General features: G+C 41.4%; 1 protein-coding gene across 1 annotated transcript in view; it reads right to left on the bottom strand.

Moving 5' to 3' along the window:
* Window positions 1-15,904, bottom strand: part of col24a1 (collagen type XXIV alpha 1 chain) — a gene marked incomplete at its 5' end in the record, with an annotated part of 80,257 nt that extends 64,353 nt beyond the window's left edge. The window contains 3 exons of the mRNA XM_079221555.1: window positions 830-2,160; window positions 7,885-7,955; window positions 15,852-15,904. Of these exons, the coding sequence (XP_079077681.1) occupies window positions 830-2,160; window positions 7,885-7,955; window positions 15,852-15,904 (1,455 nt within the window). The remainder of the gene's footprint in view (window positions 1-829; window positions 2,161-7,884; window positions 7,956-15,851) is intronic.
* Between the last annotated feature and the right edge of the window lie 1,763 nt (window positions 15,905-17,667).

The raw sequence follows: 17,667 nt of genomic DNA, 5'->3' as shown, positions 1-17,667 counted from the left end.
ATGACATCAGAGTGAGCCACTGACCTTCAGCTGACCCAGCATTCAAAACATGCCTGGTCAGAGTAGTGAAGATGTAGGCTGACGATGACTTAAAAACCCCCCCCCCGATATTTATGCCAAATTCTGACCGACTGAAAAAGGGCCTGGCTTCGACTGCCCATAATACTGCAGGACAGTGTACTCATGCTCTCAGACATGAAGATATGTTGCAACAGCTCAGTGCTGGCAAAGTTGTGTCACACCTACAGACCTGCAGGCACTTAATATGGTATCTATGGAAACTGGGAGGTGAGTTCTCTTACATCATTACACAAAGTCCTAAGTTCAAACAGATCAGATAATTTCTGACACATCTCCTTCATGGAAAGTCGGAGCTATAAAAGCATGTTCAGTGGCAAAGGTATCCTGGCAGCCTGCTTACATCATAAGTCTGATGTGCAGCAAACGTTTCTACCCAGGGTATACCTCCAACCTTCAGACGAGTTATCCTCTCTAACATCAGAGCAAAAGTGGCTGCCAGTATTTCAGCAAGGGAATGACATGTTATTTTAACAACTTGTAGATACAGGAAAACAGAACAGTGCTTGGACATGCCATCCCCTATAAATCACTGCACCGCCCTGCCAAAATAGATTACCATATGGGTGTATGTAACAAAGCCACATTTTATGTAGTATTTTAAGTGTGTTGGTCATAAATTACCTTTGATTGCCTTGTATTGCTATTTTCCTCTTGAGCATGTGCAGCATTGCACCAACTTGTTTCTCAACTCTTTGAATAATGTTTCATAAACACTCACAGCTCTACTTGTCATTCATAAATTACTTACCAGAGAACCTGGCTCTCCTTTGGGGCCACGGAAACCATCTTCGTAATCATATAAATAGTCTGCATTCTCATACCCATAGTCATATCCTCCCGTGTCTACATCCTCATAGCTGCCATCCAGATTATGCTGTTCGGAGATGTCCACCTGATTATCTCGGTACAAAGTGGTGCCATTGGCTCTCAGATGAATCTCCAGGAGCTGCTGAGTCTCTTGGGGCCTCGAGTGAGAGTCCCTGGAGCTGTTGATGATGCTGTTCCTGAGTCCTTCCTTCACCTCACTTTGCCTGACTGGGGAAATCAGGCCTGTAGTGGCATCTGGAGACTGCGGGCTCCCAGAGCTGATCTCTTCCTCTTTGCTGTTTTCAGAGTGATCAGTGTTGATAGTTGTGCTATGGTCGAGATGAACTGTTCGTCCACTCAGCGTGGCTACGGTAGGGCCGTCACGCTGGAGTGAAGATGAGGTGGAGTGAGCAAGGGGATCCAATTTGGAAATGTGGCTCTGATCCCTCAGATGAGGTTGTACTGATGGGCTCAGTGTTGAATACTGCTTGACCGAATTACCAGAGGACACTTTGAAAGCTGCTGTATCTTCTAAGGGAGTATGATGGGTAGCTGCTACTCCAACAAAGGACTTTGTCAAAGGGTTTGAAGGAGGGTCATTTGCCTCAATATACAAACTTGGATCTGGCAAAGGCAATCGGTGAGTGTCGGCCAGCCGGCACTGTGTTTTAAGGTAGTTGCAGTAGTGCGCGGCAGCTTCGGCAGAGGGATAGATATCTAGTTGGCAGACTCGACCATTAAATGCTGCCGCTTTAGAGTTCATCCTGCCAAGAGTGAAGAGACCCCCAGAATCTCCCAGTGTGTGAGATCTCGCCAGGGTCTGCTCCCGCTGATGCACTGCTCCACAATCCGCATAAAATGACACTGAGCGTCCACGAACACCAACAGCAAAAGGGTGCTGGCGTCCATCCTGCCAGTTGTAGTTGAAGTAGATGGAGGCTTTCTCTGCCGTGTAAACCACCACTCTGCGTGGCAGCAGCTGAATGCCAAAACGCAGCCTGTCCTTGCCATCTTTGACACTAAAAAGAAAAGCATTGTTTGCTCGCCAGGAGCTTAGGCTAACCACAACAGAGAACTCCTCGCCAATCTCAGGTGGGAAGAGACTGCCTGCTGGAGCTTCATAGAGGGAGTTTGAGTCGAATAATACCCCATATCCAGAAACAGGAAGATTGAAAGGTGAGGGAGAAGTGGTGTATGTAGTCGAAGGTGGGCTTGTCCTCTTGTCTGTGCTGCTTCGAGCTGAGAGCCCCAGTCGATAGAGGATATCCACTCCTGAAGGACAGAGGAGACAATGGTAAGTTTAAGATCAACTGGATCACAAAGCAGATAGGCTTTGGTTAAATAGTTTCTTAAACAAATAAAAGCTGGATTTCTCCTAAGGTCCTCTCTTTAGTAAAAAAATGACAACAAAACAAGTTTCAACGGTTTTGGAATACATTTTTTTTGTAGTTGATTTGGAGAAATGCACAACAGTTAATTGTAACAATAGAGAACGACACATCTACATACATAACTCAAAACAGCAATACTATTAAAAATATTAGGACAGGTAGATCAGCGGTCTATGCAGCAATCTAATGACATGTAATTGTAAAGATCCTACTTGTGAAGATCCTTCTACAGGGGGCCATATTTTCTCTCACTCTCTCTCTCTCGTACTACTTCTTCACTCTTATTTGAATACACTGTTCAATAAAAAGTCCATTTATATAACCACAAAATTGAACTTTTAAAATAAATTACAAACTATTAGAGTCGTACAAGAATAGAGAAAAAAGAGCAAACACTAATGGTAATGTAATTGAAAGACCACAGACCCAGATCATAAACCAAAAAAGACGAATATAATTTAATTAGCCCTAACAAAATATAGCGAGATTAAGCATCTTGTAGTTACAGGGGGCAACACAACTCCATTGCTATGTATAATGGCTGTGTGTGTATCTCTCTGACAAAAGCCCCAGATCAGAGGCAAATAAATTCATGTTGCCTCGGAAGTCACACATCGACTCGCAAGCGCTGTGTGTGAACTGTTCAATGACGTGAGACAAGAGGCAGACACATTCCAGATATCTAGAATACTAAATATCTTATCCTGTAAGAGAGACTGCCAGGGAGCCAAGGCCAATGAGGGCGGGACGGTTGAGGGGAAACCTGACAGAGGGGTTTCCTGTAACAATAGAAACGTTATGTATGTACTGCATTTGCAATGCCAACGTTGATGTCGTACTAAAGGTGTTGGATGTTGGGATGAATAAACATACAAATCAGCACAGTGAATGATCTACATAGGGAAATAGTTAGGACGTGCTGACACAGGCTTTTATGTAAACCAGCGCCAAAATCAACAAGCATTGCTATGTCACCTCTTGCATGTGTTATCGCAACAAAACATAGTTTGATGAGAGACCTCATCTGGGAATCCTCCTGGTGAAAGATTGTAGTGTGAACCCCTGTCGCTGGTCATGTAGTGTGAAAACCACAACAACTTCAAGACTCATGATTACAAGACAGTAATCTGTATAGTATAGTGAACAGTACAGCGATCTGACGACTTCAAAGGTTATGTAGTGTAAACTTAGCTTTAGATGTCTTTTGTGAAAAAGCAATGGTGAAACAGGGGGAATAACGCAGGACAATGGTCTCTCGACAAACTTATTTAAGTCATCACAGACCACCATAACACGCACATGCTATCTGTAGATGTTGTTGCAGTTCTCACTGATCAATGATAGGTTTAATAACTGTCCTTCTTCACTGGTCACTGGTCTATGATGCAGGTGGAACCCTCCCAGTTATTCTCTGAGAGTAGTTACCAGAAAGGCAGCTGTGGCCCAGCTGAGTGGAAGGGACTAGAGAAGGATGGGGCCTAACTTAAGATAAAGGAAACCAGTCCACACAGGCTTTTTGAATCAATCTTACACCACAGATTCATGAGATCAGCATTCCTTCTAATGGTCTTGTCATTCTTCTTCCATGCCCACAGGTAACAGATGTTGTGTATTACAGTAAGTCAAACATTATTTGGAGGCAGAGGAAGTTCCATGCAGTGTTGGCATTGAATAAAAGAAATAGACACATGTGTCACACGTATCACATTATGCCAGTATTGAGCACTTATAGTTCCGGAAAAACAAATGTAGATGTTAAGCTAATCACAAATGGGTCGGTCAGTTAAGATGCCCTGACCTGTGTGTCTGTGTTTATGTTCACTTATGAAAGAAAGAGGGAGAGATTGAGAATGCATACAATGTGAGTGTGTCCATCTGTGCGCGTGCTGCCTGACTGAGGCGGCAGCGATATGGAAGCCGAAGAACGTGGAAGCTTTTAAAGCCTGTGTGTGTGTGTGTGTGTGTGTGTGTGTGTGTGTGTGTGTGTGTGTGTGTGTGTGTGTGTGTGTGTGTGTGTGTGTGTGACTGTGTTAGTGCATCTAAGTGGTTTGATGGCAAATCTTGGGGACAGTTTGAGGTATTTTCATTGATAATCCAGAGAAACCACCTTCCCTTTAAGCAAGCAACTCCTCTTCTGTATTAGTTGATTGGTTTTGTTTATTACTGATGGGAACTGAATGCACTGACTCAACCAGTAATCTGCACCTACACAGCAAACATTTTTAATTGAATCATTGTCTTGTATTATATATTTTACCTAAACATAGGTTAAAAAAGATTTGGAAGGTTGGTTTTAGACTGAGAGCGTTAACAACCATTCAGACTGCAGACAGTAAAAAATACAAAAATATTAGAAAAAGAAGACATCAAACATATCAAACCTATTTCCCATGAGTTGCATATGGAAATGTTTTACCTTTAACCTTTTTCAGGGATTAAATCAAACTGCCAATAACTTCTGAATTTCTGAAACGTCAAACGCAGAAATGTTTGAACAAGTTACCAGATGGTGACTTTGTAAGGGATGCTTGTACAAGAAAGCAGCATGAATTAAAGCATATTATCAGTCACATAAGTTATACCTTAAAGTTGTAAAAAATTCAGACATAAATTGTCAAACTAAATGTTTGTGCCGTAAATGTAAAATGCTCACATTTACCCAGCGTGCCGCATGATAGCTTCGGCTTGACACACAGCGGCAGTGATGCCACACACACACGCACGACATGTCGTCGTTGTGGAAGTTCTTCAGCGCGAGTGAAGTGTCAAATACATTCTCCAAACCCTTCTCAAACCACACTGGACAATCTCAGAAAAATGCAATGGCATCAAGCATAACCCAGGCTATTATTTTTACTTCTGAATGTTCACACTTCGGAAATAGCGAGTAATCTCACAAGCTCAACAGAATCTTGGTATGTGGCCTACAGTGTGTGTGTGTGTATGTGTGTGTGTGTGTGTGGGGGGGGGGGTCTGAGAAAAAGAGTGTATAGCAAATATCTGTATCAATGTTCGGGTTGGAGAAGGTGAAGGATGTCTGGTACACGTTTTAATACAGTTACAGGAAGTGGATGGCTGCTCCAGAAGTTCAAATTCTCAAAAATGTCACAGTAAATCACAGAAATGCATTTTGCCACAAGGGTATAATATAGTAATATAGTATAGTACATTTGCTTTTAAGATACACAACTTATCAGATAAACACTGTTCAACTAGTAGGTGTAGGAGTACTATTTCGGGAAAGTGGGGTCCACTAGTTTTGTTTCTTTTATAGATGAGTTAAACACTAAAAACAGTTAAACAGAAGCATTCTTTTTCTGTCTCGGTGCTTTGGAGGGAGGTAGGGAAAGAGGGCGAAACAGAGAGAAAAGGTGTGATAAACAGATATACGGTGCATCATCCTGGATGTTGTTTTGCAGGGTTTATAGTCCTGCAGCCCAGGCAGGGAAACCATATATCTGCAGCTGATCTAAGCATGCACTGAGATGTCCTTGACATTCTTAGCCCGAGGTAAAGTCAGCCCAGATTCCAATTAACCTGTCTCATATGTGAAGACAAGCTGCTCTAGCACTCTGTGCATTCCTCCTCCCCTCGTTATGATGGATTGATCCTGCTCGGAGTGCGCTCAAGACAATGATGAAATAAGGGGAGGGGCCCTCGAGGCAGTTTGTTTCCTCTGTGCAAGGGGCAATGGACAATGCATGTGGAGTTGTGAGGAACATTGAGGATTCATTGAGAGGTCAACCTTAAGTTAATGTGGTAAGTTGTGTGGTATTTCTGGCAGTGGCCCAGTTATATGCCGCTCAAAAAACAATATCACCTCTGAACAAATTCACAGAGTGCAACCTGTGAATTTAAAACATATCAGAGTTTTCTTTACAGTCTTTTGACACCATTCTTTCTTGCTGAAGTTATTTTTAGGAAGTCACATCCGTAGTAATTTGTGGGAAGAAACTATCTTTAGTTTTATACACTAAACTGGTGGAAATACTCTGCATCCTATCATCAACTTCTGCCCTTCTAACCTTCAATTCCTCCCATCCTTTTTTTCATTTCTTTTTTTTAGCTGATTGATATTGCCTTCGGTCAGCTGAGGCAAAATGGTCAATATATTAGTGTTTCCTTCATTTTCATTCTGCAGCAGTTAGAAGCGCCGCTGTTACAAATTCAAACGATCATCAATATCTGCTGCTCTTGTATTCCACGAGATATGTGAGGCCATGCTCATAGATCTTCATTTTAAAACGCAAACAGTGTCCATGCACACAAACGTTTTAGCACTGCTTCCACTGTAGCCTCTCCACACTGACGAAGCGGAGAGGAGCGGCAGGTGAAGTGAAGATAACTTTGCCGGTGCCAGTTACAAACCAGCTTAGTAGTCAACGACACTCTAACTTGCTGAAGGATTCTGTGTTTTTGTGTTTTTAGCTGAGGTAGACGTGAGCATATTTGGTTAAAACGTGATGTTTACTGTTCTCTGTAAAGAGCACTGCGGAAAACTCGTTTAAAAAGAGCCTCAAAACCGGTCATGTGGTAAGTTCTGAGGCAACTAGCTCTTGTGTTTCACTATTTACTCTGACAACAGGCAATTAAAAGGTACCGCCTCCATTGCTAGCCGGTGGACGTAGAGAAATGAATGCATTTATATGCAGAGTTTGCATAAACAGTGTTGGAATTCAATGAATTACATATCACTGAAAAGCCTCTTGAGGATCCAATGAGTACAGTTGTATTCACGAGTAATGACAGGCGGGTCTCATCCAGCATTCGTAGCTATTCCCTACAAAAAACAATGCACCGTAATTTGTAGGTATCCCACAAAATGTTTTCCAAGTAATCATGAACGAGGAAGTATAAAGACTGTAAAAGACCACACAGGGTGGGCGGGATGTGGTGGATGGGTCCAGCAAACACGGATCTCTCAACCAGGAGACCGCTGTTGTTTCCCCATGTGAAACAAGATGTCAACATTGATTCATTTGTTACGTAACGTCAGTAGCAGCATTTCCGTAGTTATTTTCACCCAAATGATTAACTAAGTAGTTGTGTTGCCTAAACCTAACTGTGATGATGGAAGTTTATTTTGAAAATACTATTTGCATTTAACGAGCAGAAATTGACACGTTGCTGGCTTTAGTAGGAAAACACACAAAAATAGAAGTCACTTTTTGCAGGATATTATACAAACCAACGAGGATATGTTGGTGATGACGTCAGACCCCAAAATAACCATTTCACCTGTTGTAACCTCTAGGATAATCACAGTCTCATGAAGCTGTACAACTACAAACTAAATATATAGGGCATTCAGGGTATTAATGTCTTTCCTAGGGTTATTGATAATAAAGAAGTCTCCGATTAGTTTTCATAACAGCAGTGATCGCCATCCAATTACCAAATGCAATTCTGTCAGAAACCTCTGGATGTCAAAAGATGGATAAAGTTCTAAAAACTGACTGTTTATATGGCTGAATGCTCTAATGTCAGAAAGAGTAGTTCAATAGTCCCAAAGACACAAAGAAAGTTGGGGGCTTTTATATAAAAAGAGTATAAGTGATAATCTGAATGCTAATGTTTAGTTCTGCATTAGGGTTCTGTTGTTTACCTTGAGCTAGGTAGTCTTCTTCTCCAGAGAGTACTGCTGAGCATACTGACATGAGCAGGATAAAGTTCCACCTGGAGGGACACACAAAAGAATAACAGTTTAGCTCATTTTCATAGCAATCTAGTGAAAGTTTGAAACACGTTCCATCACAGGGCAAAAATAGATGTAAACACATACATGTACATGTCTGACTGATTAGAGTCAAAATCGCCTTGTATGTTGCATTGTAGGATAAAAACTAGACCAGGACTGGAAATTCATGCCTGATCTTTTTTGCTGTGAGACAACCAAGCAAACCTATCAGCAAAGGTTGGACCCTTCTCCCAACCAATTACAATCCTGCTGATAAAGTTCATATAAGGAATTGCTGTCCATCATAAAGATGCATGCCATGAGGTTTTCATTGCATGTGAAATTGTCAAATGAGAGATGATGGTATCCTACATTCAGACTCCATACTGACTACCGTCAGGAGATTGAGACAGAGCTCACAGATCAATAGTCAAATAATAAATCAGCTATACAAAGAACACCTGTCTTTTGTTGACATTTTGTCTCAGTCACAAGGATGGAGGACACAATTGTGATAAGTCTGGCCTCTTGAGTGATGAGCTTGCCTGATGGTATAAGTGCCAGAAGTCAGTGTACCAAAACCAAGAGTGACATAGCACTCAGAATTGCCACATGACACTAGAACAAGAGTGGCATACCAGCGGTTGGATCATTTTAAAATATAGCTTACTCTTGTTAGTTTCTCAAGTGTAATCAAAAACATGAATGATGACCATGTTCAAACAGTCAGTAAACAATACCGTCAAACCAGCATGCACAATACACGGGCCCTGAAACTAAAACACCTAACGCTAACAGAAATGATTGCTGAGCTGCACCTGTGATTGCTAAAATGTCTACCGTAAGACTTATCTGGAATAAGTTAATAAAAGAACATACAGCTGTTAAATATATCACCACCTATGAACACAGATTGTGTACCTCCTCTCATAGCGTGTGAAGAGTTTGCAACATTCACATATTATATGAAGCTCAAGCGTAAGTTCAGTAAGGAAGACACTCTTTACTCTCCGGTTCATTCATAAGCTCAGTTTCTCAGTCTCACAGGGATTACTCCATCAATTCTCCCGATTGGGGGCGTGTATGTTGAATGAACCAACCAGTCGGAGTCTGCGCAGTTTCCGTAAGCCAATCACAGGGTTGTTGTCAAACTTTGAAATAGTTTCCCTTCTCTGCTTGCTGTCAGTTGTCATTTCAGCTCAAAGCGATGTGACCCTCCTCCTCCCCAGGCTCCTCCAGTCAGCATTCAGTCCTGCTCATCATTCATCATCGGGTTACAGCAACTCCCTTCTTCAACACCACCAGTGTCTGGACTCCAGGGGGGATTCTGCCTTCGCAGATATCAGCATAACTACCCCTTTCTTATCCAAATTCAGGATGGAGTCCAATCTCCAAAGACTTTGCACTATTCAAATATATGCATTGTTAAACTCTAAAACATGTCTCTCCTGATTCAAATGCTATAATAACATAATGATATGGCACAACAAAAAGACCTTGATTAGCCAGCCATAACGGTCGGTAATCGAATGTTCATACAACGGTATGACATTAACGAACGCCAATGTTAGTTAATGTTGACACTGTTGAAATGTTGGTAAACCTAATTTGTCAATTAAAATCCAAACAATAATTGTAAACAATTTTCATAATTATTAATAATTTTTTATATCATTGTATATTGAATACCTTTGGATTTAGACATTTGATTGGACAATATCAGCAATTTCGGGCTGTCAAATATGGGCACTGGAAACTTGTGATGTGCCCCTTAAAATAAATTGACTGTATTAATTGATAATGAAAGTAAACGTTTCAGCCTAAGATAATATTGAGTGGAAATCAGTTGTTGGTAATTAATTTTATATGAATAGACTAATGTATATTCACGCAATGAGATGTTAGAACCTATGTGTAACTCATATATGACTGCATATTGTGACCTTATTCTCTCATCTCTGTAACTTCAGTACTTTGACCCTCACTGACCCCACCTCTAGATGGCACTGCCCACCATATAGCTATGGCTTATGCTGAGTACCATCAGTAAAAAGCCAAAGAAATGTAAAGGAACCCAGTACAGTGAGCATTCACACGTCACATTGACATTCATTTTTCTGTATTCAGATGAGATTTTTACATACATATTACGTTAATATAAGTTTTTTAAATGGGGAGCATGTGCAATGAATGTAATCCAGAGGCCAGGGATTACACAACCGCCATGCGTAAATGTCCCCACCTGTTTTCAGTGTTTATTCACACAGTTTTAAGGTGACATCTTTAATCTCTAAACGGCAGAACATTTTATGTCATCCTGGTTATACACTCTCACCGTCTTTGTTGTGGGTATCCTAACTATATAATAATAGTGATAATAGTAATAATAATAATAATAATACATTGTATTTGTATAGCGCTTTAAAAGGTAGTCAAGGCACTAATGCAGTGGAACATTTACTGACATTGTCAACCAGTGCAGGGGTGTGGAAAAGCTAAGCAAGAAATGGAGAAGTGTTTTCATTAAACAATACTGTGCCCCTGTCATAAAGATTTTATAAAAGGGTAACATACTAACAAAAATAATATCAACCTGAGCATGAGAGGTTTTCTTGTTCATATCGTCCACTGATGATCAGACTCCCAAATAAACAAAGCCACCAAACATAAAACATGGAATAATAACTTTTGTGTAAATGTTGGGGAAACAAACTAAAATATGATCCGATTTTGGGATTTTGCTTTAAACAGTAGTCCTCGTCACTGACATGTCATGTCTTTTCTTCAAAAACATACTTTAACAGAGCAATTACAAACTGCTTCAAAGCATACTCTGCACATTCAAACCAAATCAATCACATCGACAGCCCTGGACATGCTAACAGCTGCTGACACAACTTGAAGGGGCTTTTGGCAATCAGCAGGATGATTGTCAACGGTGGTCGGGCAAAAGACAGGAGCAGATAGTAGTTCTGCTATTTTAATATGCTGTTATTTAGGAGTGCTATCAATCACAGGCTGCTGTCACATTCAGGAAATGTTATGCTAGTGTTATGGCTACGAACATCACAGTTGCTGTCTCACAAACATCTCTCCTTCATTGCCTTTGAGGACAAGATTAACCCGGCAAAGAGGCTACCAGTAGTGTTTGTGAAAGCCACAGACAGGCAGCCATGTTTGTCTTCCCAGAGCAATGTGGCCCTGCAGACTTGAGCCAAACAAAAAGAAACAGATGCAGCCCGAGGAAAGAAGGAGAGAAAGAGAGAAGGAAAGAGATGAAGAGAAAACCGGAAAGAGAAAGATTGAAAGTAAGCAGAAACACTATGAGCAGTGTCTGTCACCTGCTCCCCATCGAGAAAGCGGTGCGACATTCCACTGCCGGGAACACAGACACATCCCTGAAGCAGGAAAATGCAACAGAGGAAAACGAGGGGGCAATATATGATAACAATCATTCATCTGTTGAGAGAGGATAAAACTGATATTTATGAAGCCAATGAGACACTGGTTCTGCATTCAAGTTGGCAGGGTTTAAAAGTAGACCACAAAAAAAACTAAATATAACACGTAACATTCCCTTTTGGAGTGCCAAGTGATGCTGATTCAGACAGCTTTTTCTGCCTGCCTGTCACAGCGTCCCCCTGTAGGGCTATTTAAGGCCTCGCTGAGACTCTGCAACCTAACAGACTCAGGTCATCGCTTCAGCACTTCTACAGCGACGCCATTACCTTCACCCTAGCATTTACCATCCTTCCGTCTCAGCATCAGTCTGTGAACTTTGTGTGATCTTTTTTAAAGGTTTTTTATTTAGTTATATGCAGACAGGAAGGAAGTGACAGAACTGAGTTCCTAGGCTACAGGCAGAGCCACCAGTTTCCTTGTTTCTTTATCAAATCCTGTGGTAGATCCCAGTCTAAGTGACAGCACACTATGACATACTTTCCAGACCTTGCAGTTAATGGAAAAGACTGCTGAAAGAAAGACAAAGCTCCCCAAACACTGCTCTGTTGACTGAGGGAAATGCCACAACGTGGGGAGTGGGTGTCATGTCAAGACTATAAATAATCACAACTTAAAACTCCTCTCTGCAATGAATCCCTCCAGCAGTAACAGATCCTGCCTTTCTCCTCTCAAAATTAGCTTGGATCCCTCACAATGGTTCATTCAACTCAGGAAAATGGCTGAGAGTCAAATGAAGAAGTGCAGCGCTTCTTCTGGATTGGCAAACAGAGCTATCGCTTACGTTCTGTTTACAGTCCTCATAAGGAGAAGGAACCCATTTTCTTACCTTCATCACTGATGTCTGTCAGGGGGTGACTTTGTGAGCAGTGACGTTCACAGTACAATGTTTACATGTCTAATTTGACAGGCCACTTACTGAATCTATTAGTACAACAAAGAATGCAAAGCTGGTAATCTACCAAAACAACTCTAAATGGTATAACTTCTTGAGGGAATAAACACAAAGGAAGTTGTACCCATAGAATTGCTGTTAATCTGTGTTGGGGGTAAAAATGTACCACAGCAGCTCCTCTTTACTTTGCCTCTGGTTGAAAGGTTCTCTGACATATTGGACCATCTAAACAAACAAGATGTTAGTCACCTGGATTGACCTGTCACATTTCATTCTTTCTGTTGACTTTAAAACGATTGTTGCTGCCTTCAGAAAATCACAAGATGTTGATGTACTGCTCGGTAGAAGTATTCCACATAATGCCTAACCTCTGCTGTTATATGCCCTTCATGGCAAAATATGGCTCAGTTGAGTCTAAGTTTTAAATGGAGTAGGTTTTAAAACAATGTGAGTGAATCAAGTAACGCAGTGCTCTCAGTAGCTGTAATGAGTTTCATAACATAAGTCACTCATACAACTAAAATAAATCAGACAGCTGAAAAATGACATCCATCATATAAAGTGTAGAGCTCTTGTGTAAATACCCAGCATTACACACACACACACACACACACACACACACACACACACACACACACACACACACACACACACACACACACACACACACACACACACACACACACACACAGTGTGCATATGCTAAGACTAAGCGGATATTTCTCTCGATGGAAACATCTGAGTGTCTTGCTAATCAGGTTTTTTGTTACTGCATGCTTCGCTTCTCGGTCTCAACCAAAACATTCTTGGACATGAGCAAGTAACTGATCCACAGCCAATATAAGTTTCTACTGGCCATGTTTCCGCTTCAGCACCTGTATCCTGGTCATAATCACTTCATTATGGAAGCACTAAGAGGGCTTGTCTTATTCTTGTGTCTAAACAGACGTGAGTGCAAATTAGCAGGTCAACAAGTTTCCAGGTTTCAATTGGCCATTTGATGTTCTCTCTCTGGCTAAGGATTTAAATACTTTGTCCAGTGGTTTTACTGACAAAGACCCGACCGTGGTGCGTGTTTGTGCTCACTCAGATGGGTGACTGGAGTCAAGAGGTCACTGCAGACAGAGTAAAGATTGACTTAGTCCACAAGACAGCGAGCAGACAAAGGGCTGTGAGTAAACCTCCACTGGCCATTAATAGTTTGTCCTTTTCCTGTTGCGGAGGGACCTGCAGATGTTTGAAGGGTTAAATACACTTACTCACACAGACAGACCAAAATCCCTGCAGGCAATGATGCAGAGAAGGTGACTATATGGCAGCAAGAGAAAAAGCACAGGCTGTGTGATTCCACCTTGCATTATTTTTGCTTATGCTTATGGGAGGGAATATTTGGAAGTGACAAAAAGAAAATAACAACATATTGTCCCATCTGAGTAGTGCTTTTCCTATTAAGAGTTCTTCCCCATGGGCATACATTAAGTCAGAATATAAATGTTTGCATTGGGGCCTGAAGATTATCCTGAGTAACAAAGATATTGTTTCTTCTAAGACCCGTTGTTGTTGAGTTTTTTGTTATGTTTGTGAAGATCAATACTTTTTTCTCATGTCACAACAGCTTTTGCTCACCTCCATTGTAATCGGGTGGTGCATATGTCTTAGCGTGAATGTAAAAAGAAAAGAATTAAACTAGCTGCATGGCTAAATACCAATCATAAAGACTTTTTCTTTTCTTATGTGGGTACTGCTCTTTATCTTCACGGCCAGCTACAGTATCTGTACTTAACGACAACAAGAGTTGGAGAGTCATTCTTCACAGCTGACTTGTCGGTGGTCCAGTAAAATAAGAAAAGTGTGTAAATTGATATTTGAATCCTTATTTGAATAAAGTAGACCTTTAGATGCCGATTGATATAGTTTTATGCCTCTAGGGCTTCTTAGTTTCCGTTGATGTTCACAATAACAGAGAAACACTGTATCCAACACCTGAGAAACAAACTGAACACATTTATCATTAAAACACAGGTGCACCACACAGTAGAGGAATCAATCAAACTTAATGTAGTTGTAAACTAACCACTGTGTCGGACCACAAGGCAAAAACCAGTCCACCTCATTAGGACATGGTATACTGTAAATCATTGCATTTACCATTTGATCAGCCATTAGTCTAGATCCCCTCCTCCAAAGTAAAGCTCAACTCCACTTCCTGTAAAACTTGCATCATCAACTTATTATGGGAAGTGCCAGCCAGCGTTGAGGAGACTGCATGCTCTCAGTAAAGTGCACAGTATGTGAGTAGCTGTGAGTCTCTGCAGCTTTACAGTCCAACCACCACCATCAATGGAGCAGATATGCTTGCAACAGTGGGTGATTGTGTGGAGCTCAGGAGCCAGTTAACCACTGGTGCATACACACTAACTCTCCCAGTGAATTCAAGGAAGCCCATGGTTGTTCTCAGTTAGCCCAGGAAGGCTCTCATTTTCACTCTCAAGGAGAAGAAGGAAAAAAGCATCTCTCAGGATTTCAGGTCGACTTTGTTTTCCATTGAGCAAACACTATCAGCAGAGAACAACAGAAAGCTTTGTGAGCTCAGCTCTCTTTAGATCGTATCTGGAAGGAACTCATAATAGAGTACAGACAACTTGGACTCACTTCTGATAGAAGAAAATGCATTTCCTGTTAAGTAGCCTATGGAGGCGTGCACATTTCTGTAGCTCCACAGTCACAGCTGAATGTAACAGGACAACAAAACCTGCATGCAGGATGTCAATAACAAACACTTCCATGAGGAATGTTAAGGTTTAAAGGCACTAAATAGATATTTTTTCTCCCCATTTAACGAGAAACACGATGACAGAGTTTGATTAATTTGTTAGATCTTGAGTCCTTGACAGTTTTTCTTATGCTTCTCATCATAGAGCACCACAGGGAATTATCACTGAAATGCTGATTAAGCATCATTGCTTCCAAGCCATATGCAGTGTTTATTTGTCGAGTTATCATAGCTATGTCAGTGAAAGGGCGTTCAGCAGCGGACCACATGTTATTCAGATAATAATGGAGGAGATCCCAGGCTGCATGTTCATGAGGCTAGTTCAAAGCCAAGACGTGCACTTACTAAGATGTCAGCTACATTGATAAAGATAATCTTAGCATACAAAAAAAGAAGTTCACAGTAAATATTAAAAACTTTCAAAGTGCACAAGTGCAGCTGTAGTGTGGCTTGTTTGATTATTGTGCAGAACTGAAAAACGAAAAGTCAACAGAAACAAAAGGATCTAATTGAAAACATCCTAAAATAAAAAACAATATTAGCTCACCAGTCATTGCAATATTAAACTCTATGCATGTATCGGATTGACCGCATTGTATTGTATATAAATAGTGCGTTTTTTTGGTGGCAAACACGTTATATTTGCACGGACTTTCGTCAATTGTCGTCCCTGCCAACGGAACAAAAATGAACTCTGTCCTCGGAACAGTTTGAAATGCACATAGGTGGCCTAACATCTGCAGACTATTAAACCAAATGCCCACTTACGTTGCTGCCGCGGAAACGTGTCCACTCCTTGTCCGTTGAGCTCCTAAATGCATTTGTATGCATTTGTCCAGGCAGCAGAGATCTGGGTGAAAACAGAATCACACTCAAGAGGATACCTGCTCATGGGCTAACCCTTTGGTAACAGCCAAAGGAAGCGTACACTGGACGGATGAGTTCTGCCACCTCAGAATTTCCTCATCGCATGGCAGTCCGGAGGAGAGATCTCTCCCACTTCTTCTCAGATCCTTTGCGCTCGGCGGCGCGCAGTGATCAGGCTATTTCTATCCAAAGTGGAGACGCGCAACAGTTGCATGGAAAGGTTGGCTTGGAGAGAGGCTAGTCGGACTGCAGGAGATTTAACTCGACTGCTGTGTGCGATACGGAGAGTCAGAGCTCTGCTGCTTCTCGTTGAGTGAGCTCCAACACAACAGCGGATCCAGCTCTGAGCGTCTTTACCCCCAGGCGCTGCTTTCTGCTATGTGCCTTGACTTGCACTGATGCAAGGGGATCCGTATTCACCCCAACACAACTCCTACCAGCCGGTGGTGTTGAATTTCACCAGTTATGGGCTCGTGACATCACGAATAGACTTTTGGCTTGTGTTCATCAATGGCCTTTGTCTAATTAACTCACTGTATACTCTGCAGGGTACAGGGGAGGTTCTAATTGCACAAATCTGCATAAACTTGCTTGCAAAGACACACACACACACACACACACACACACACACACACACACACACACACACACACACACACACACACACGCACACACAAGCACTTACTGAGACATGTGTCAGCACTTGTGTATGTATACAGTGTACACATAGAGTAAGACTGAAATAATGCCAGACAAAGTCAGAATAATGCTGACAAGCACATATTCCAGGTGCTGCAGCTCAAGGCACTGTTGTTCTGACATAAAGGCAAGATTATATGTTATCCATCATTAGGCAACTCATATCAGGGCTCTTAATATTGGTGCAAAACCTCTTTGGACACTCATCCCGAAAAGTGCAATCTTATCTAAGGGTATGTTTTTTTTAGCAGGGGAGTAGAGGGTGGAGTACTATTAGACACAGCAAAAGTTCATTTTAATGTCATAAGCATTTGATAGTGTGAGGATAAGCTAAATAAGTAAGTGATGAAGTATTGTGGGCATTGCATGGTTGGTTCATCATTATTTATGACCCTGTGGGGTTCAAACTTTCAAAACTTGTGCAAAATGATCATATAAGAATGACGAGATTGGTGTAAAATATTCAACATTTGCACAGCGCAGGACAGAGAGGTGGTGGTGCTTTTTATTTTATTTAGCCAGCATTCAAAATAATTACGTTTAAAAGTAGGGCATCCTATTAACTGCATTTCTACTCAAGTTGTACAGATCACCATGGGAAAAATAAATATGAAGGTGGCTTCACAGGTTAGGTAACATGACATGTAGTTTCAGGGGCTTTGATTTGGCATCAGCTCCATCTGCTGCATTATTTTTAGTCCTGAAATTTAACACAAATGTATAAATTGTATAAACTCTAGCTGTGATTATCATGAAACATGTTTGCTCTGGTACTTTATCTAGTTAGAAATAACCCTTTTGTGTCTCTCTGTCACCATGTACGAGCTCAGCATCGCTGTGTTTCCTCCTGGAGAAGGACGCTGTTTCTTTTCTTCGTCCCTCGCATCGATTTTTCCAAACAAACAGCCTTTAACACCCTTCTACCTTTCCTGATCAAGGAAAACCTATTAACCTAGAACAAACAGAGCACTGTGGATCCGTGGGCCCCCCACACCTCCCCCAACACACCCCAGCATCC

This window comes from Taurulus bubalis (assembly GCF_910589615.1).
Source record: "Taurulus bubalis genome assembly, chromosome: 7".
Classification (NCBI taxonomy): domain Eukaryota; kingdom Metazoa; phylum Chordata; class Actinopteri; order Perciformes; family Cottidae; genus Taurulus; species Taurulus bubalis.
Note: the sequence above shows the minus strand (reverse complement) of the source record. Positions and strands in the feature narration are given on the sequence as shown.